General features: G+C 38.9%; 1 protein-coding gene across 2 annotated transcripts in view; it reads right to left on the minus strand.

Annotated features, from left to right (window-relative positions):
- Positions 1-22168, minus strand: part of CRYBG3 (crystallin beta-gamma domain containing 3) — a 124013-nt gene that overhangs the window by 64452 nt on the left and 37393 nt on the right. For both annotated transcript variants that reach the window (XR_006288032.1, XM_027820012.3), the window contains exons 3-4: positions 15195-15631; positions 206-4964 (exon numbers count right to left, since the gene is read on the minus strand). Coding sequence is in view for 1 of the 2 variants with exons in the window: in XM_027820012.3 (XP_027675813.2) it covers positions 206-4964; positions 15195-15631 (5196 nt within the window). In the remaining variant the exon portion in view is untranslated. The remainder of the gene's footprint in view (positions 1-205; positions 4965-15194; positions 15632-22168) is intronic.

Raw genomic sequence — 22168 nt, forward strand, 5'->3', positions numbered from 1 at the left:
CTGTTTATGATCTGGCCCCAGTAACTGGGTGCATTTTATTTATAAAATGCTTCAATGAGAAAACGTAATTGTCTGCAATCATAGGCTTACCTCGTACCCTACAATTGAATGGATTTAGATAAGACAGTTAAGATGTTTTTTAAAAGATGGTAATTGCAACTGGGTTCATCATCATTTTAGTTATTACTTATATAACATAACTTACCACTGGAAAAGCTCCTGATTCTGGCCAGTTGTTGACTTGAGGCTTATGATCCCTTGGCAATAATCCATCCTGAAGGACACTTCCAAGTCTGACTCCCTTCTCACAGGAATAATTGCTGGCTGTCTGAAAATATTGGTAATACACACTCCTAGAGAAAGGTTTCGTGGCAGCATCAGCTTTCTGTTGAAACTGAGTAGAATGTGTCAGATTAGGAAAAAGACAAGCTTCTTCTGGAAATGGCTCTGATTGCTTTTTAGGGCTAAGCGGTTCTTTTGAATATATGAGTGATTGTTTGGAAAGCGGAGCCCTTTCTTGGTCATTTTCTAGAAGCACCATGTTTGAGCTGCCTGCCCACTGGCTGGTAATAGAGTCTTCTTTCTGAACATCCACCATGTTTTCTTCATAAGATTCTTCCTCATCCTCCTCACTGAACTGGTTATTAAATTTCAGACGCTCAGAAACTGACTGGAGAAGTGACAAGATGGATGAGGAGTGGTTGGCATTGTCTTTGGATTTTCCAATAGAATGGCCTCCTGGTGAGACATCAGTAGACAACTGGTCTTCTTGTGGGCTGTCATCTTCATATATAGGAGACAAAGCGAACGGGTAAATTTTAAACCGCTTAGCCTCCACTGTCATAAATGACTCTGAGTTGCAGTTATCTAATGTTTCATTTAATTTGTTGTCCTTTTCATAAGTATTGACAGGCTCATATTTGCTCTTTGCTGTTTCACACATCCAAAGATGTTCAGTATTATCCAGAGACAGGTCAGGAGGAGAGACTGAGTGAGCTTGCTTTTGGTCAGTTGAAACGAACTGGTTCTCCTCTTGAGGAGAGCCTTCATACAATATGGTAAATAAAGAATTGCTTTCCCACTGTTCACCTTGTGGAGAAAAGGCTGAGAGATTTGTCAGTTCTTCTGTATCATTATTATTGTTCAGACTCTTTTTTCCAAGTGCATTATCTCTTTGTAAATCTTGATCCATCATCAGTGTTGATTTCAGTGTCTCATCTTTATTGGCAAAATCTGAGCCGAAACAAATTTTCCCTTCAATGTCCTTAACAGTTACAGAAGATTCAGACACAATGAACTGTGTGTTTAATCTGTTTTTATCCTGCGGTATCTCATTTGCTTCTGTTTTTCCACTGCCTTCTTCACTGTTGGCTTGTGAATCTTTCGGGTTTGCTTTTTCCTGTACAAACACAAAAACCTCCTCCTTGCCACAAAGTTCTGGCGGACATTTACCTGCACAACTTTTGTCTAAACCTGAAAGACTACTTTCATCTTTGGATTTGCTAGATATGCAGGTATATTCTTCGTCATGAAGGAAAGGTGATGAATTAAAAGTCAAGGCTGGCATTGATATATGTTCTGGCATATTTGTATTATTGCACAAATCTTTTAACTGTAATGGTGGCATCCTCTCTTCAATCATAACAGTATCTCTATTTAATACATGTAAAGTCTCCTCAGATTTATTGCTAGCTGTCCAAATGCTAGTTTTATCACTAATTTCTGTCATAACTGTACTATCATAGACAGTTTTAGAGCATTCACCTTTTGCCATTATTGCAAGGTCAGATTCCAGACTTGCTAAATCATCAGAATGTAGAAGTCCATGTCTTTGATGTGAAAGTCCATTACTGGGAACCGTTTCTCCTCCTATGGTCAGATCTGTGCTGCCTTCCACCCTAGTTAGAAGTAAAGGAACGGAACAGCCTGCTTTTTCACAGTCCCTAGCAACATTTTGGGTTAATTCCTTCCCTATTTGGTTTAAACCCAACGGCTCTTTGACTATTTCTTGAGTTTTGGCAACTAATTGAACATCTGTGTTTAGAGTCTTTGAGAATCCAGTCTTATGTTTAAGCACAAAAGTTTCAGAAGGGCTCCTACTCTCGCTGTTTTCAAGCTGATTAAACATCAGTTTTTGTTTGGCTGAGTTAATAACTTCATCAATTATTTCTCTTGCTTTTAGTGCTATTGAACTATGTAGGTCAGTTTTATGAGTGATGTTAAATGGTATCTTTTCAGCCTGAGTATTTGTAGCAACTGTTTCCTTTTCTTTAACTTCAGAGGAGCTTCCTGCATAGCTCTCATTAAAATGTTTTACTTTTGCTTCCAACTGTATTTTTCCAGTTTTCTGTTCTTTTAGGATATCCAGCTTTATTAAACTGTCCTTGCTGCCACAAGGCTGATAGACACCAGCTGCTTGTTTTGATCTTATTTCTTCTATGGCCAAGCATAAAACCGCATCAACGATTTCTTCAGCTTTTTTAAATAGAATAGTGTCTTGGGATTCAATGTGCACTTGCTTTGCTGTTTCCTTATCTTCCCATGTTTTCTGAGAACAGACGTTGCTTGATTTTGTAAACGAAGCAGTGTGATCATTCATTTTAGCTTGGTTTTTTGTCATTGCAGGAATATGGTTGCAAGGGTTTACTTGCTCTGAAGGAGTTTTGTGCATATCCTTACTATAGTCTACACTAGAACTCACTTCCACAAGTTCCAAAGGACAGGTAGTTGATGTTATGGATTTGGTTAACCAGGCATCTTCAAGCTTTTGGGCAGGAGGTATATCTGGAGGTACATAATCAGTCTCATCACTACCTCTGAGTTTGGAGGAAATTTTGCCCTTTTTAACAACTTCATACTTAACAATAGGGAGATTAATACTGTCCAAGACATCTGCTGTTTCAAGGGCAGAAGGAAAAAGCTTGGAGATTTCTTTAGACCTCAGAGTAGGAGAAGCAAGCTTGGGAATGCAAACATCCTCTGAGTTAGGAGGGGGACAGTCACTTTCAGCTAAAATGACATCAGATTTTAGGGTGAAAGATGTACACTTAGCACTGATGTCTTCAGAGCAAGGTGAAATCTGAGTTACACTGACATCTGCATTTTCAAACGCAGGAGAAATAACTGTAGGTGCACTGACATCTCCATTTTCCAAGAAAGAAGCCACTATCTTAGGTGTATCACCTTCAAGAAAAGCACATTTGGATTCACTGACCTTGTCAGATGTAACTGATAATTTGGCAATTCGGACATTGGCTACAAAGACCTCACCAGTTTTAAGGGAAGGAGTAGTAAGGTTGGGCACCCTGGCAGGAACTACGTTGTTGGGGAGAGTCATCCCTTCAGATTTAAGAGGCTTGCTATTTTCATACACATGGTCAGGGGGAGAAATGTTGGGTTTTTTAACATCTTGTAAGTTGGTTGCTTTTTTGGTCATGGTTTCATCTTCAGATCTGTGGATAGGAGGAGAAATATTATCCAAGCTACCATCTTCAGCTTCAAGGACTGGAGGAGAAATCTTGGCAATACTGACAGGTGTTATAGCTTTGCTGAGGCAGGCATCTTCAGATTCTAAGATAGGAGGCGGCATGTGGGACTTCACACTTCCACATTCAAGGGCTGATGGAGATGTGCCAGCAACATTTATTTCTGCAGACGTAGATGAAACCTTAGTGGTTTCAACATCCTCAGATTCAAGGGAAGGTATGGAAGTGTTCTCTGTGTTGATATCCTTAGATTCACCCTCAAGAGTTACTGAGGGATCATTTTGGACATGTGTTGGTTTCCCTGACTCATTGAACTCTTTAATACCTGGACTGTTTACTGTGTCCATGCCAGTATCTTGAACAGTTTTGGCAGATGGCACTGAAGTGGGTAGACTGTCTATTACCATCAACTTATTGACTCCACAAAATTGTATGTCCTTCACAGCCTCCGATAACTTTTCAGTAGATCTTTCTTGATTTAAAGGAAAATGAACACTAGCTAGAAAGGTTTGTGTTTCTTGCTCCCTTTCTTCAGCCGCCACATATTTTTGTGAATCATCCATCCTTGGGCCACTATCTTTATTTGCATTTTCTGTACGCTTATCTGCCTGATGTGGAAATGCAGTGCTACTAGAGGGGGACATCTGGGCATCGAACTTTAGCTCCAACTGACTACCAATATGACTATTACAGGCATATTCACCCTCTATCAATGGTAGTTCTTTATCAACTGCCCCTCTCTTTGTTTTGGATGAACACTCGCAATCATTTTGCATTGTCTCCTTAGAGTCTTCATGAGATACTGGAACACAAGAATTTATTCCTTTATCAAAGCTAAAAGTGGCATTATTGTCTGATTGAAACTGAGCTTCTGTTTCTTCTAACATTCTCGTCCCCTTTTCAGCCAATTTGTTATTTCCAGAATTTGTTTTAACAGAATCCATAAGCTGGTAATTGGAACTACTGCTGTCTCTGGCTGACAATACTGAGCCTAGAAAATGAGTTCTATTAACTTCTGGTGTACCAGAAACTGGTGCATGATTTAAGGAAACAAACAAATCTAGTTCTCCAATGTGATTGCTGTTGGAGTTTGTTTCAGTGGATGAGGCAGAGGTGTTTTCAATTGTTCCATGTTCACTGCTATCTAAGATATTCTTAGCATCATCAGTTTTTTTCAGTTCAGTTTTAACTGCAGAGAGGTTTGCTTTAACATTTTCCTTGACATCTTTAGCATGATCCTTTTGATTCTCTTCTGACGGGGGTCCTGTAATTTCTACCCTTACATTAGATGGTGAGTTTGGCAGGACAGCAGTTTGGATTTCTCCATTTCCAGTCACAGTGAAAATATGTTTGCCTTCTGTATTTTCTTCTCTTCTTAGTGCCTCCTCTGCTTGTTTCTTTAGTAGCTGCTTAATCCGTAAAGAACCCCGATATGTTGCATAAGTAACTGCTGGTGCATCTGGCTTACATTCGGTGTGCCTGTAACAAAAAACATCATTTTAGTGCAGTAGAATATTGAAACAGTCTTCACTATCATTGATCTATAGTTAGCTTGCTGATTTGGAGAACAAATGATCCAATACTACTTTTTTTAAATTGCAGAATAAACCAACTTCTAATGCTGCTATAAATACACCAAGAGTTCTCTTTATACTAAGATAATAGAAACCACTGTGTATGGGTACCCCTACAAACACAAAAGTTTTATTAGAAAGTAACACCATCAAACAGACCTATTAAGGGTACATCTTCAAATTAAGTCACACCCGTCTGAAAATGTTTTACCCGACTAACGTTAACAGTAAAATCTAGGGTCACTAAAATTGAAAATGGCTAGAGAAATTTGTTTGCTTTTGAATTTGGACCTGGTAACTCATCCCTGAACAAGAGGGTACAAGACAGAGCAACAGAACTGTAAGAGGCAAGAAATGTTTGTGGGGAAAAGAAAGTAATTTGACGCTTTCCAGACCAAAGTTACAGGACAGGGAGGGAGTGGAAGCAGGGACCGAGGGAATGGCAATGAATGGAGAAAAACAAGAATGAGGAAAGTCTGTTTGAGTGCTGGAGGAAATATCTAACTAATGGGCCCTGAAACTTGGGAAACATTTTTGGTGGATTCAGACACTAATTAGTCTTATATTTCACTTCAAAGAAAAAATTTTTACTTATCTTTTACTACTCTTTCATGACGTAATAGGGGTGACCTCAAAGCTTTCCCTTATCACTCAAACCTTCCAAACAATTCTATTTTTTACATAAGAAAATAATGAGAATTGCAAATCTTGACTTTCCTGTTTTTACTGGAGGACTCTGGAGAACTAGGATGGGCAAGTAAGATCACATACAGCTGAACCTGACCTGCAACTGTCCAGCCTTCAACTGAGGGGAGAGGGGATGTTGAGTCAGAGTGTTTAAAAAGCTCTTTTGTGTTAACTCTACCTAAACAAAAAACAAGCCTCCCCCCTAAAATTTTTAAAACAGTCTGACTTGGTGTCTTCCTTCTTCTTAGCTGAAGGCTGGGAAAGTTGCAGCTCACAGTTGCAAGTAAGTGTGATGTCCCTCTCCCGCTGTAGCTCTCCAGTGCACTGGAGAGCCCTCCAGCAAAAATAGGGAAGATTTTGATTTCTAATGTAAGACTAATTAGTTTGTAAAAATACAGACAAAAAAACCCAGGCAGTCTTAGCATAGCATAGAGGTATGACTACACTGCAGCAAAAGCATACCTCCCAGCTCTGGTAGACAGACATGTTAGCTCTGCTCAAGCTAATGCACTAAAGATAGCAGTGTGGACATTGTGGCAGGTGGTGGCTCATGTAGCCACCTGAGCTCAGACTCAGGAGGTTGGGTGGAATTGTAGTCAAGGCAGCTAGCCTGTGCCAGGACATCCATGCTGCTATTTTTAGCATGTTAGCTCAAGCACAGCTAACATGTGTGTCTACCCAGGCTGGGAGGCATGCTCTTAGCTGTAGTATAGACATGCCCTTGGAGTTCACATTTAATCCACCCCCACTGGGAGGATTTTACTATAGTTAAGGGATTTTTATGCAAATAATCCAAGTGAGAAGCAGGGTATTTTTGTTCATTCACTAATAAAATTGGGCAGAAAAATAGAGGATTTTATTTCTTTAAATGAGGATCAATGAGTGTACACAATCACTCTGAATATATCCCGAACAATACAATTAAAAAGGTACACATTTTTCATTATAAAAATCAGAGTTCCATTCTGCGTGGACTTGAGCAGCATAAACTCTCATTTCCACATTGTTTATATGGTACCGAGTCCCAAATTGTACAAACATTTAGGCACGTGAGCAGTCCCACTGAACTCAATAGGGCTACTCATCTGGGTAAAGTGACTCAGATGTATGTGTGTTCATAGGGTATGGGCCAAAATATGCAGTGAATTTTTATCTGTGCTATTATGTGATGAGCATTCTATATAATCATCAGCCTATAAAATGTGAGGTATTTCCACATAAAATCCAGGTTCGTTTTGCAACACACAAGTTGTGATGTAATACAAATGATCATCTTCCTATTTATTAACAATGGAATTGTTATAATGAATCCAGCTATGAAATATTAAATTCAAATAAACTAAGGAAAAGCAATATATTCAATCCAAATGGGTATTAAGAAAAACTACAAATACCAACATCATCCAGTGTCAATGGGCAATCCAAATAACCAAGATGACAAAGTGTATTTTACCAACTCTTCAGACTTTCATAACTGAAACTATTAGTATTTTCAAAATGTATTTAATCTGCATGAAACTTTACCTTTCATCTAGTCAATGTATTTCAGCAATCCGTGTAATAAGGCTGCTCACTAAATCAAAAAATATGTTGTGCAGTTTTGCAAGTACTATTGTTGAACATCTTATTATACACTACATCCACTTATTGTTACCGAACATTACAAAAACTTACTAGAAGCTAGGTGTAGGTCAAGCAGACAACAATAAACCTCTAGGTCATTAGTTCTATTCAAAAATAATATTGTTCAATCTAACTATATATATATATATACACACACACACACACTTAATACCTAACAAAACAAAATGCATAACTCCTGAATGTGGAAAAATACTCTGCAAAACAACATCTTTCAGGAAAGGACAAAGAGCAAAATGAATGGTAGATTTTAGGAGTCTTACCTTCTGAAACACTACAGAGCTCAATGATTACTATCAAGAGATGTGTTGAGAATTCAGCTGGGGTAGCAGGAACCACACCCAGGAGTGTTTTGAAAGATCAGGCCTTTAGGCTGAGTCTGCATTATAAATTTACATCAGTAGAACTATGTTGCTCAGAGGTGTGAAAAATCGACCCCCCAAGTGATGCAGTTATAGCAACCTAACCCCGGTGCAGACAATGCTGTATCAATGGGAGAAGCTTTCCCACCAACATAGCTGTTGCCTCGAGGAGGCGGATTAACTACACCGATGAGGAAAGCTCTCCCGTCAGCACAGCAGCACCACCTTCTGTGAAGTACTACAGTGGTGCAGCTGCACTGTTGCAGCTCTGTAAGTGCAGACCTGCCTTAAGTGTGTGAAATTTAAGACTGAACCATAATGTGTCTGTAAAATGTCATATACATTGGAAAGTCAGTGAAATAATTCCATGTGATGGGAGATGAGGGTTTTATGCAGTAATACTGTATGTGTTTACTATTCGGGGCCCTATTTTATGAGTTTTCCCACCCCATTTCCTTTTAGAGTAACTTAGAAGACAAGATTTTGACAAGAACACACACAGAATAGAAGAAAAGCTACTTTTTCAGATTGTTTTGCTCCTATTCTGTTGATCCAGGAATACAGCAGGTTTGCAGGGTAACTGGCTTTTACCAGTTACCCTGGTAATTGAGGAGGAATGCAAAGGCAAAAAACAAACCTGAGTTTCTCACCTTTGTATCAGTCCCAAACCAGTGGATATTATACCACATAAAACATCCATCTTTTTTATAATACGAGATTTTTGTTAAGCTTAGCAACCATTAATCTACTTTACACTTCTCCTTCTGTAGTTAAATGTAGTGTTATTAGCAGTAGTATTTTACCCATATCATAGAACCATAGAATACCAGGGTTGGAAGAGACCTCAGGAGGTCATCTAGTCCAACCCCCTGCTCAAAGCAGGACCAATCACCAACTAAATCATCCCAGCCAGGGCTTTGTCAAGCCTGACCTTAAAAACTTCCTTAAAAACTTAAAATATCACTACCTTTTCCTTCCTCAGCTCTGCATCTGACAGTGCAAAAAGTCTAGTCTGAAGATTGCTCTTAATTGCAATGAAATCAACAATTTCAAACACATGGAAAAATCAAATGGTACCTTAACATGAGACTCTTACCAACTCACCATCTTCATTTACACTCCATGCTGTAGCTCTTGTTTGATTTTCTCAACTATAAAACCTTGTTTTAATAGAAACTAATAACCTTGCTCCATATCATTATTTTTCCCTCTTGCCTTCCCCTTTCCCACTCACTTCTATCTGGACAAGAGGACCAAAACCCCTGTAGGTATAATTGCCTCTGTGAATCAGCCAGCTGGGGTGCTGGAGGAATAATGTGGCCTATGTCTGTTGTCCCTCACATATGCACTGACTAAGCTCATGAATTCCACTTTCTTTGGCTCAAGGCCTGGAAACTTGAGTCTTTTCCAAAACTGAAGCCTCCCACTGAGTGCAAAATCAATCTCAGAGTATAGGACAGTATGCTTTGATTTTCTAGTATTTTGCAAAACATCGCTTCCAGAAAGTAGTGGTTAATAAAACAGGACCTTTAATACATGGGTAAACATACCAATGACCATTCTGGGGGGTATCTAGTTGTGAAAATAAAAACAGCAATAATGCTGTTGAAGATTATGCACTCTAGTAATTCTCTTGCTACTGCTTATCATCATATCCTTCCATTTAATGATAGATAACCCAAAAATTAATCTTCAGCAGTAGATTAGAATTAACTGAAATTCATGCTGAGGGAAAGGAAGCTCAGTAATGCATGGCTGGTAATCATTAAACTCTTGACTTGTTCTAGGATTTCTTTCATGTCTAGGCTGGAATTTAAATTAATATTATGAGTGGACCTACCTCAAATGCACTCAGACATCTATACTCTAGATCAGGAAAACCAAACAGGCATGTTCCCACCATCCCTTCCCCCAAGTCCCCTTGTCTTCCCAGTCACTTCTCTCTCTTCACTGTCCTTTTCCATTTGTCTTTTCCCCTTTAATGTCATCTGTTTCTAGCTCCCAAGTGCCTTTTAATTACTCCACTCACTACACTCTACAAAACCATTTTGATAGAACACCTGCAATCAGGAGCACTTTTACAATCTAATGACATTTAGTGAGAGTCAGTTCCATTGGTCAATACTTAGGGAGGAAGCTAGTACTCAGGTGAGTGGGAGAAATTATTTTAAACTTGTATAATAAAGGAAGAATACTACAATACAGGAGGAAGTAGTACAGCTACTTCCTGAGTAAGGCCTTGGCTACAAGAGAAAGTTGCACTACTTTAACTGCAATCTGTTTTTACAATGATTTAGTTAAATCAGTGCAAACCTCAGCGCCATAATTTATTTGGTTTAGCTTAAACTTACTGCCAATTAACAATCTAAAATGAAAAGTCTGGTTTAAACTGAAATAAGAGAGAGCGTCCACACAGGGATTTGCAGCACTTTAACTGATCTGATTTAAAAATCACATCTTTAGTTAAAACAGTGCAACTTTCAAACAGACAATGTAAATCAAAACCAACATGGTGTGTAAGTCATACATCACACACCAGGCAGCAAACTAATTTTCAAAACATGATCTTTTAACAAGTAGAGAAAAAATGTATGCAAAACAGAATTGCACAGCAGGCCTCTGATGTCTTTACTGTACTCAACAATATGGTGTGGGGTAGAGCAAAGGTACTGTATTTTAAAGAAGTAGGCTAAAAGTAAAATATAATCAGTGTTTTACTGTTTACCCAAATTTACCACAGCCAAACACAAAAATTAGTCTTCCATTCAAAGCAAAAATTAGTTTCCAGTAAAACCCCACATTATACAGAGATATATAGCTGCTGCCATCTCCAGAATCAAACAGATCATGCAAGAGATTTAAAAAAAACAAACAAACAAAAAAACACCCACACTTTCCTTGCTAACCTGGTCAAAGCCAAGTAAAACAAAATAAAAATCCATTCCGTTATCTAGAATAAAATACATTTTGACTTGGTTTAGTTATATAGCACTTCAGGAAAAGGTTATATAGTAAGATTGACCTTAATACTCCCTGCAAGTTTGATTTCACCATCACCAACTGGGCTTAAGAACCTATTCAACTATAGGGAGTAGGAAGCTTTCATGAGTAAGTGCCATCAATTTCTGCAGTATGTAAGCTTCCATTAAAAGCCCTCATTAGTTGCGAAGAAAATATGAATGAAAATATGAACCTCCAAATATGAATGAAGCATACGTCCACACTAGCGCTAGAACACTAAAAATGGAAGTGAAGCATGAGCAGTGCGGGGAGGGACCAGCTGCCCCGAGTAAGGTCCTGTAAGAGACCATAGGTACACATTCAGGGCATGCAGCCTGCGCCACTGTAGCTACATTTCTGTTTTTAGTATGCTATCTCAGAGCTAGCATGGGTATGTCTTCTGGAGCTGGAATTTTCAGCTTCCAGCTTTAGTCTGCAGACAGATTGCTCCAGCATCTCAGCTACCGGTGCTCAGAGTTTGCACAAACTGCTGCAGTATCAGAAGTAACCTGTTTTTTCAGTTTTCACCTTTGCTTTTTAAAATCCTGTGGGCATCAGGCAAACAGACAAACATCAAGTAAAATTCACTCTGCTTCTTGGAAAGATTAGGGATGACACCGGTGCAGGAAGACCTACAAAATCAGAAGCTAAACCTACCAAAGACACTCGTGTTGCAGTATCCAGAAAGCTGGAGGTGGGGTAGAAGAGTGGATATGTATCATGTCACCGCAGCACTCAGGAGGCTGGGAGATGGGGAAGGTAGCAGAGAGAAAAAAGAAAGGATGGCTTCTCACATGCTGCTCCTGGACAAGGGCCTCCTTCCCACTATCCTGTTTTTGATATTGTCTGTGGCCTGTATCTTTATTCCACTGGATATTAGATGTCTGGTTACATTTCCAAGATTCACATGTGAGAGGGCAGGGGTGAGTGGGCAGGAGAGATTGAGAGGTAAATTAGAAAAGAGAAGTAGAGGAGAATATGCATAGAGATTTTTGGAGGAAAAAATGGGGATGGTAGGGACAAGGGAGGAGGCAAAGAACACACTGCTGGGAAAGCGAAAGAGGTAATGGTAGGGTGAGGAATGTGGGAGGAACAGAAGGAAAAATAGGAACCACTGAAGAAAACGCAGGAAAAGATACACACAATCTATTATAGAAGAGAAAAAGTGGAATGGAGCCAGGAAGGGAGTAGACCTGTTATTCCCATTATCTTTTTAGACGAGGTCTTTGGGGCAGAGATTGGAATCCATTATATTTGTACAGCACCTGGCACAATGGGGCCCAACCTGCTTGCGCCCTTAAGGGGCCACCACAATACAAGTGGTAAAATAATTTAAAAATAAATAGCAGCTGCAGCAAAAGTGTGGTGTAGTAGGTAGGCCTGTTAAACAGTATTTGGGGAATATTCAATATTTGATACATTTGTTTGAGGGCTGGTCATATACTAGGAGGTGCATATATTATTAAGCAAATAATATATTCAGCAGATACGCTTTGAGGGCTCACTGAATAGCAGGGAAAGCAAGTTAAATTCTAAAAAAGTTAAAAGGTGTAAAGTTCATTAAATAGATTGTACGCTTTTCAAGGCATGGACTGCATCTTCTGTCTTGAAAGAGCCTTGCATTTTTTGTGCTCTACCACAATAATCCATCTGTGTAGAAGTTGGTTGATTGTGTTACAATTAAATACAACTCAGGCTAAAGAGTATACAACTGTTTGTTTAAATTGCAGAGGGTGAAGCCTTGTGGGGGTGGCAATAAAAGGTCCAGACTGGCAGCTGCCTCAGCCTCCCTCTAGGTTTCAAGAATTTTTTTTTGAGCCCTGATTACCACAATCTCAGTCTCTACAGCATAAGAACATTTGCACAGATGCCACATCCTCAGCATTTGCAGTTAGAAGACTGCCTGTCAAAGCTACAGACAAATGACAAGAGTAATATCCCAGAAGTGATTCAATATGGAAGCAATTCTTTTAAGCAGGTATCAAAATGTTATTAAGAAAGATACCAATTTCCCAAATGGAATTGAAACATTACACACTAGGTGAATATACTTAATGCAAGAGTAAAAAAAAAAAAAAAAGGTATGTTAAGTACCCCTTTCATCCTTAAATCCTAGGAGTTATTTCCCCTTCACTTTGCCACTAAAAATAAAGTTGCAAGAGAACTGATACAGATACCCCAATCAGCATATCCTAACCAAAATTTCAGATAAATGTGCAGAGGGCTACAAGAAAGATGTTTGAAATCCTAGGGTTAAGATAAAAAACAGGGTCCTTGTCTGTGGGTATTTTCACACCTAAATACTAACCAGAAGCTAGTTATTTAAAAGGATACATTGCATTTGTTTCACACTTATACACCTCCCCCCCATATATTGCAATGCACGCGCACACAAGCGGGCACACCCAGCAGTCAATAACAGATGTTACCCGGATAGCACAATCTGTCCCATTACAAGGGACATAATACGGATTTTGTAATACAGAATGGAGACAATATCCACTACAGTAGAACCTCAAAGTTATGAATACCTCAGGAATGGAGGTTGTTCATAACTCTGAACAAAACGTTATGGTTGTTCTTTCAAAAGTTTACAACTGAACATTGACTTAATACAGCTTTGAAACTTTACTGTGCAGAAGAAAAATGCTGCTTTCCCTTTGTTTTGTAGTAGTTTACGTTTAACACAGTACTGTACTGTATTTGCTTTTTTGTGGCGGTCCTCTGGTACTGCCTGTTTGTGTACTTCCGGTTCCAAATGAAGTATGAGGTTGACTGGTCAGTTTGCAATTCTGGTGTTTGTAACTCTGACGTTCTACTTTAGTTTATTTTCTAGCTGCTAAATGCAGAGTGGAAACATATTGCACTTAATGTACCATTGGAAATGTAACAGGATCGTCAAGGATGTACCAAATTTAGGCAAAATACCTATTTTTATATATTTTTGTAACCTGTAAGGTTACAAAACAATTCTCAAGAATAAAGGGAAACAAAAAGTACAGAAGTTATTATAGGACATAACCAAGGATTTTAAAATCTAGGATCCTCATCTGCAAAAAAAGAAAGAACATATCTACAGGAAAAATATTAAAATTCATATGCTACATAAAAAGGCCACACAAAATCCTGATAGTTATTGCCTAAATAAGGCTATGGAAGGAAATAAATTCATTCTTCCCTTCTTCTAAACCCATGAAATGCTGAATGTGCTTCAGGATTATCTGATCCCTCCAGCCCTTACCCTACTATTCTAATACTTGAGGAACATGTCCCCTCCCATGTTGGTGGCACATGTTTGAACTCACCAATTAGGCACATGTTCGAACCCATTGATTAGGCAGAACTGGTTAAACAGGGCTGCCTTAAGCAAAGGAATGTGAATTTACCCCAATGTACAGATAAGTTTCAAACAGGGTCCTCAGACAGTGAGGGGGAAGAAGACAGTAGGCAAGGAAAATCTGCATTTCAGCAAACAGAGGTGAGAAGAAACAGCGTGCAGCCTGTTTCTCCACCAGACTCCTTGTCTCTGTCCTCATAGCAGGAATGAACTTTATCTAAGGGGTAACTCTCAGGAAAATACATTTCAAAGGGCGACTGAACTATAAAAGCGAGGGACAAAAACACCCCAAGTTATCTCTCCCTATCCATTGCTCTCTCTCTCTTTTCACCTAAGAAAACGAAACAAACTTTAGACTTTGGGAGCAGATCCTGACTTGAGAATTTGGTCAGCAATGTTACTGTGAACCTGTGGTAAGAACTTCACCTTGATCAAGTCTAGTTTGTTAAGTTTAGAAAGTGTTTTATCTTTATGTCTCTTGTAACTACTTTACTTTAATGACTTATACTTGTACACACTTAAAATCTCTCTCTCTTTGTAGTTACATAAACCTGTTTTATTCTTTAATTACAACTAATCCAGTGTTGTGAAATGTTTGGGTAATTCCATTTAAGGTAGCAGACTTGTATTTTGATCCCTTTAGAGGAGCATCTTTCCGAATATATCTGGACTATCCAGGAGAGGGCTAGACTATCCAGGAGAGGGCTAGACTATCCAGGAGAGGGCTAGACAGTGCAGAACACATGTTTTTATGGGAAAATCCGGGACTGGGAGTGTGTTGGGGTCACCCGGCAAGTAGTAACCAAGGCTGCTGGAAGCCAGAGTGTGACTGATGTGTGGCTGGCAGGCTGCAGCTATTCAGACACTCAGGGTGTGACCTGCATGCTGTTTGTGAGCGGCCCAGGTGGGAGCTACAGCAGCAAAGCATTGTGAGGCATCCAAGGTTGCATGGTAGGTGGTGTCACAGCCCCTCACTGGGCTGGATTGCACCCCAGACTGTCATAGGTCTGCAGATATGGGGCATCTACCAAACATACGGCAGAGCTAGTCACAGCAACCATTAGACATTTTTAATATTAAAATTAAGTATTAAAATTTTAGAACTTACATTAGTGCATCAGCAGCTTGTTCCTGTCCCCTCTGTAAATCCTGAGAACCAACCTCCCTGATATTAACCAAGGCAGGCTCTTCTTTAGGCACTGCTACCTCTTCTGTTCCAGCAGTAGAAATGACAAATATTTCAGTTTTCCGATGCTTTGTGATCCCATCTTCCTGAAGGGCAGTTTGGGTCTGCAAATCCTTTCCAGGTCTCTTGTGTCCATCTTGGAGGGTAGACTGTTTAGATTCTCCCAAAGATGATTTTGATCCAATATTAAATAAGCTTCCAAGGAACTGAAAAAAGCCTTCTTTGGGTTGTCTGTCACGATCTGCTGTTTTGCGGCCAGGAGCCAAACTGGGAAGGCTATTAGCCTTTTTTAATTCCTCTGTGATAACAGAGTTGCTTAGATCTTCCATGGAGTGGTTCTTCTCTGCATTTTGAGAAATCTTTAAAAAAAAAAAACATGAATAATAATGTTGAAACAGAACCAATACATCGATTTTCAGACTCTACTCCAAAAAACCTTAAACTGCCTCTAAGCAGTGCATTACTTCTGGCTGCTCTGCTATTTACGAGACCATTCTTAAGAGCTTTGTCCAATCTCCTTTACTCTGTTCTGCTACTTAAGATACCTCTACTTTCTTTTGCAGAAATTGGCCCCATTACTGAGGACTTACAATTTTAAAAAGTACTTTTGATTTTAACAGATGCCTTGAAAGGCTACTTTTATGAAAAACAGGCATGGGCTTTGAGGCTCACAGGACAATGGTTGTGAAGGTAAAGCATTGTATGATGGAAACAGAACAAAAATAATTTGAGCTGGCAAAAACAGGAGATGAAGCGTGGAGCAGTTTTTCATAGAACGGTATTGCAAGCCAGTAGAAAAGACGTATCAGTTAAGCCTGTGACGTGGTTTGGGACACAGGACCCAGTTCTTTCATCCTTACTGTATGTGAGTAGACTTCACTCATGTGCAAGTAGTCCCAGTGCAGTCAGTGTGACTAGTCACATGAGGGAGGGTTGCAGGATCATGCCTTAAAGATGGACTTCATTAAAAAACAATGAATTACTTATGTAACAAAGATTACATAAGGAAAACATGCATATTTGCCTTTTAAATGGGCAAATCGATTCACATCCTTTATCTGAGGTTACCAATTCTTCCTATTAATCAATTTTTCTAGAATTGGCTATCACTCATTTCTGTAAAGCAGGATCTCTGACCACTGGTTTGGGCAAGGAGAGGGGATTCCCCAAGCTGAGAGAGATTGAATTAGGCTCTTGTCCTTCATCAGCTCAAAAAGACAGAGAACTATTTCTGCAAAAAACCATACAGTCTCAGAGACCAAGAGTCCACGCCTGCTTGCAAGTCAAATACCTTTTTGCGTTTCCTTCTATGGGGAGGTCCCTGTAGGTTCTGTCTCTCTCAAACGAAAATGTTAAGGTATGAAAACGCCCACCCCCTCCTTAGCTGTAATTCGTAAGAACTTATTCTGATCGACAGGACAGGGAAGGAAGAATCTGAATAAATATAAATGTGTGTAGGATCTTTATATCAGCAATACGTTTGGATAAGAACAAGCAACTCTACTGTGTAACAGCTAACACTCACTTATCCTACCCATGCAGTAGGTCAGTATTTTCATTAACTCCCTTGTGCTGTTTCTATTTGAGGACACATCCCTTTTAGACAATTGAGATGGGCATACTGAGTGCTATACTAGTTATTTTAAGTAGACAGAATAAGAGCTTTGTAGAAGGACTACCCAATGACTGACAAGCCTGGGTGATGAAAAGCAGTATTTTAATGAAGTGCCTCCTTTTAGACATGGAGACCAGTGATAATTTTGACGAGAGGCAGGCAACTTGTTACTTAAGAGTTTTTCCTTACCGTTAAATACATTGATCTTTGACCTCCAGCCAAATATTTTACTATTTTTTTCCTTCAAAGAGCGGAGTATGTTTACTCTGCTATTTCATAAGCTCAGTTATTAACATGTTTAGTTTTGTGGTATGATCCCCCTTCTTCAGGCTATGGTATTGAAAAAAGCAGAACGCTGCAAATGAACATAAAAGTAGAACCTTCCTAATTTACACTTCAGTAATCTCCATACCATGTATACAAAAAAGGCCTTTTCTCCTTACTCTTCAGCAAAGATTAATGACAGAGCCAGTGCTAAAGGAAGGTATTTTGTTTTTACAAAATGTTTTCTCAAACATTTACCAGTGTGCCAGGTACCAGCATCTTAATTCAAATTACACGTAATTATTTAAACTTTTTTTTAGTGTACCAAACCACTGATATAGGCACATGCAGAATAACAATTCTAAATCATGTAAAATGAAACTATATTCCTTGCTCAGTTAACCAACAAGGACCATCTGTAAGCAAGATTTTTTATTGTATTCAGGTTTTTATGCCACACTCATCCCCATGGGCTCATCAATTACCCATCCATCCACAAATCAATCCCCACCACCTCCAATATTCATTGGTCACCCCTCTAGGCCTACATACACCCTTTCAAAATCACTAAGATCAACCCTTTCACAAAAGCCTGGTAAAAGAAAGGCCTTGCAATGTGCTCTTACACAGCTCTGCCTCTCTCAGATCAAGAGGGGGGAAATACAAGCAGCACAGCTGAAGGCCCCTTCCTGAATCCCACCAGCTTCCCAGACCTTTTTCTGATCAACTGCTGAAGCATCACAAGGGGATGTGATGGTGTCTATTTTAGCCAGCATGCCATTTGTTGCTGTACAGGTCAACTCCATCCACTAGAAGTGTTTCTGGAAGTGAATTAGAAAGCAGGGTAGCTCTCTGAATGCAGCAGTGAAGTTATCTCTGCACATGGCACTTCCAAGCAAGCAGGCTGCCATATTCTGCACTAGTCGAAGTTTACAAGTAGCATGGAGATGAAGCCCAAAGGAGAGCACATTACTAAATTCCCATCTAGCAGGAACTAAGTACTTTAGGTAAGAATTTTTTTGCTTGGTTTACTTACTAATTGACAACAGTTATTAATTCACAACAGATTTCCTCTACTTTCAATTTTTGTAAAAACATTTATTTTAAAGAGGAAGATATGTTTTCAGGAGCCAGACACCACAGTGGGTTAGTTAGTGAATTAACCTTGCACTTCTGGGGACCAGGAGTCCAGTCCTGCATACTGTCCACACACAAAGCTCCTACTGTGGCAGCTCTGTGCACAGAAAGCCTGTAAGATTGCGCCCCTTAGTTTTAATCATGATTCATGGCCCAATGAAAAGCTGTTTGGTAGTCCATGCTTGCAAAAACACTGAATCACTTACACAATTCAGGGTAACTGGGGGGTTCCATATGAAAGTAGGCTTCTCAGTCTTTAACAATAAGGAGTGTTGCAGACAGGCATGCCTATGCTGATACAGCAAAACTCCTGAGAAACATTTAATTGCAGCAAGTCAACGCATATTATTTTAATGCACATATTAAGTCTGATAACAGAAGCTATGCAAAGCTATCATTTCCCAACACACGAATGTATCAATCCTCTCCTACATATATTCTCCCCCTTGCCTCACATTTGTTTGTGCTCTAAGAAGATATTTTTGTTAATTATTTTCTTTATCTTTTGCAATACGGTAGCCCCTAGAGCTTCCAATCTAGATCACAATCCCACTGTGCTAGGCATTGTACAAGCAACACTGCTCCTGTTCTGTCTTTTAAATTTATATATTGTGGCACTGGGATATCCAAATTAATGAGGCGAGACTCCACTGTCTTTACATCCAATAAGCCTTTGTTGTTGCTGGAACCCTCACGCACAACTGCCCATCTGTTTGAGAGCACAATACAGGCAGCACTGCCCCCAAAAGACTTTCTTCACTTTCCATTCCCCCTGCCTCTAATCTCATTTCATTTGCAACCCAGCTAGTGGGGAAAGGTAATCCAATAATATAATATAAGACAAATAATTTGACTCAAACCAAGATTAAGGACATATCATTAATGGCTAAGGGACTGATCCAACACACACAATTGGACACAGTGTTCACTGCTACCATAAATAGTCCCATTGATGTGCTGGATCAAGTCCCAAGGATACAGTAATACCCTAAAGACAGTCTGTTTGGCCATAGGGTTAACTTATCATTAAATATAAAGAGCAGCTATTTGTGACCACTGATTGCTGATTTCTCTCAGTAACTGAGTGAGCAGTAGTTCAAGTGGCCAGAGGCGCTAATTTAGCAGGGTATGTGTCAATCTGCCAAGAGTACAATCTCTTCTATTATCCCAACAAGTGAATGAAATTAAAATATTAAAAACATTAAAACACAGATTTCCATGAACAAAAGACACAGCTTCCAGCCACAACAGTGAGATACTTCAGACTAGACTAACTCCCTCCCTAAATGAGCACCGATTATGAAGCATAAATTCTAGACAGCACCATGACAATCCATTGTTAACTATTTGTTTTATTACACTGGACTTTGTGGAGGGAGCACACCTTGCAAGGATATTCATACATTTTAATTTTATTACCATTATGCCTCAGCAAATTATCACTTAAAATTAGGGCTGTCAAGCTATTAAAAAATCTAATCGCACTGTTAAACAATAATAGAATACCATTTATTTAAATAGTTTTGGATGTTTTCTACATTTTCAAATATATTGATTTCAATTACAACATAGAATACAAAGAGCACAGTGCTCACTTTATTTTTTATTACAAATATGTGCACTGTAAAAAACAATACAAGTACTGTAGTGCAATCTCTTTATCATGAAAGTTGAACTTACAAATGTAGAATTATATACTAAAAATAACTGCACTCAAAAACAAAACAATGTAAAACTTTAGAGTCTACAAGCCTACTCAGTCCTACTTCTTATTCAGCCAATCGCTCAGACAAACAAGTTTGTTTACATTTGCGGGAGATAATGCTGCCCACTTCTTGTTTACAATATCACCTGAAAGCGAGAACAGGCGTTTGCATGGCACTGTTTTAGCCGGCATCGCAAGATATTTACGTGCCAGATGCACTAAAGATTCATATGGCCCTTCATGCTTCAACCACCATTCCAGGGAACATTCGTCCATGCTGATAACGGTTCTGCTCAATAAACCATCCAAAGCAGTGCGGACCGACACATGTTCATTTTCATCATCTGAGTCGGAGGCCACCAGCAGAAGGTTGATTTTCTTTTTTGGAGGTTTGGGTTCTGTAGTTTCCGCATCGGAGTGTTGCTCTTTTAAGACTTCTGAAAGCTCTACACCTCATCCCTCTCAGATTTTGGAAGGTATGTCAGATTCTTAAACCTTGGGTCGAGTGCTGTAGCTATCTTTAGAAATCTCAAACTGGTATCATCTTTGCAGTTTGTCAAATGTAACGTGAAAGTGTTTTTAAAATGTACAAATGTGCTGGGTCATCATCCAAGACTGCTATAACATGAAATATATGGCAGAATGTGGGTAAAACAGAGTAGGAGACATACAATTCTCCTCCAAGGAGTTCAGCCACATATTTAATTAATGCATTATTTTTTTAATAAGCATCATCAGCATGGAAGCATGTCCTCTGGAATGGTGGGCAAAGCATGAAAGCACATGCCAATGTTTAGCATATCTGGTATGTAAATATCTTGCAATGCCGGCTACAACAATGCCATGCGAATGCCTGTTCTCACATTCAGGTGATATTGTAAACAAGAAGCGTGCTGCATTATCTCCCATAAAGGTAAACAAACTTGTTTGTCTTCGCAATTGGCTGAAAAAGAAGTAGGACTGAGTGGACTTATAGGCTCTAGAGTTTTACTTTTTTTGTGTTTGTTTGTTTTGAGTGCAGTTATGTAACAAAAAAAATTTACATTTGTAAGTTGCACTTTCACCATAAAGAGATTTCACTGCAGTACTTGTATGAGGTGAATTGAAAAATACTATTTGTTTGCCATTTTTACAGTGCAAATATTTGTAATAAAAACAACATGATAAAGTGAGCCCTTTCTACTTTGTATACTGTATTATAATTGAAATGAATATATTTGAAAATGTAGAAAAACATCCAAAAATATTTAATAAATTTCAATTGCTATTCTATTGTTTAACAGTGCAATTAAAACTCCAATTAATCGAGATTAATTTTTTTAATTGTGATTAATTTTTTTGAGTTAATTGCATAAATTAACTGTGATTAATTGACAACCCTGCTTAAAATGTATCATTTTGTGGTTGAGATACAGTCTGATCTAATGGTAAAAGGAGAGGACTGGGAGTCACAACTTCACCAACTCATCTCATGACCTTGGACAAGTCACTTAACCTTGCAGTGTCTCAGTTTACCTATGCGAAATGCACAGCATTCTTACCTACCTCACAGCACTGCTCTACAACTTTATTCATGAGTGTAAGTAAAATGTTTTGAGATCCTTGTATGAAAGGCACCACAAATCTACAAAGTAGCATGATTACAGACTATTGCCCCAACCTGTGTGACCTTGTGAGAAGCCATGCCAAGAGAGAAAGATCAGGGTTAAGGCTTTAACAAATTTCACTTCATTTTACAAGTTTTTCATGAGTATCCAATTTTAGCTTAATTTTATGTGCTGCAGTTGTTCAAACACTGTACATTAAACAAAATTCACCAAGAAATAGTTGGAATAGTTGGCAGACCTATATATTCCCACAGAGAATAGCTATGGGAAAACTACCGTCAGCATATTTTCTCTCATCACTGAAGAAAAAAAGAGTTTTGCCCCTTTTGATACTGTCTTCCATTTGCTTTGCACTGTGTGGGCTACACTGCAACACATGGATCTCACATATGAAGCAGACTTCTGTTTTCCATACAGTGTGAAAGAAAAAAATTAGGTATCCTTGAGAGACTGATGTAATTAACTACTGTGTCTCTATATTTCCAGGACAAACCAGGAGGAGATGGAATTATGAGACGAGGAAAGGCATAAGATTAGAAATATTTTTGGGGGTATTCTGTTTTAATTT

The sequence above is a fragment of the Chelonia mydas genome, chromosome 1 (assembly GCF_015237465.2).
Source record: "Chelonia mydas isolate rCheMyd1 chromosome 1, rCheMyd1.pri.v2, whole genome shotgun sequence".
NCBI classification, from domain to species: Eukaryota; Metazoa; Chordata; order Testudines; family Cheloniidae; genus Chelonia; species Chelonia mydas.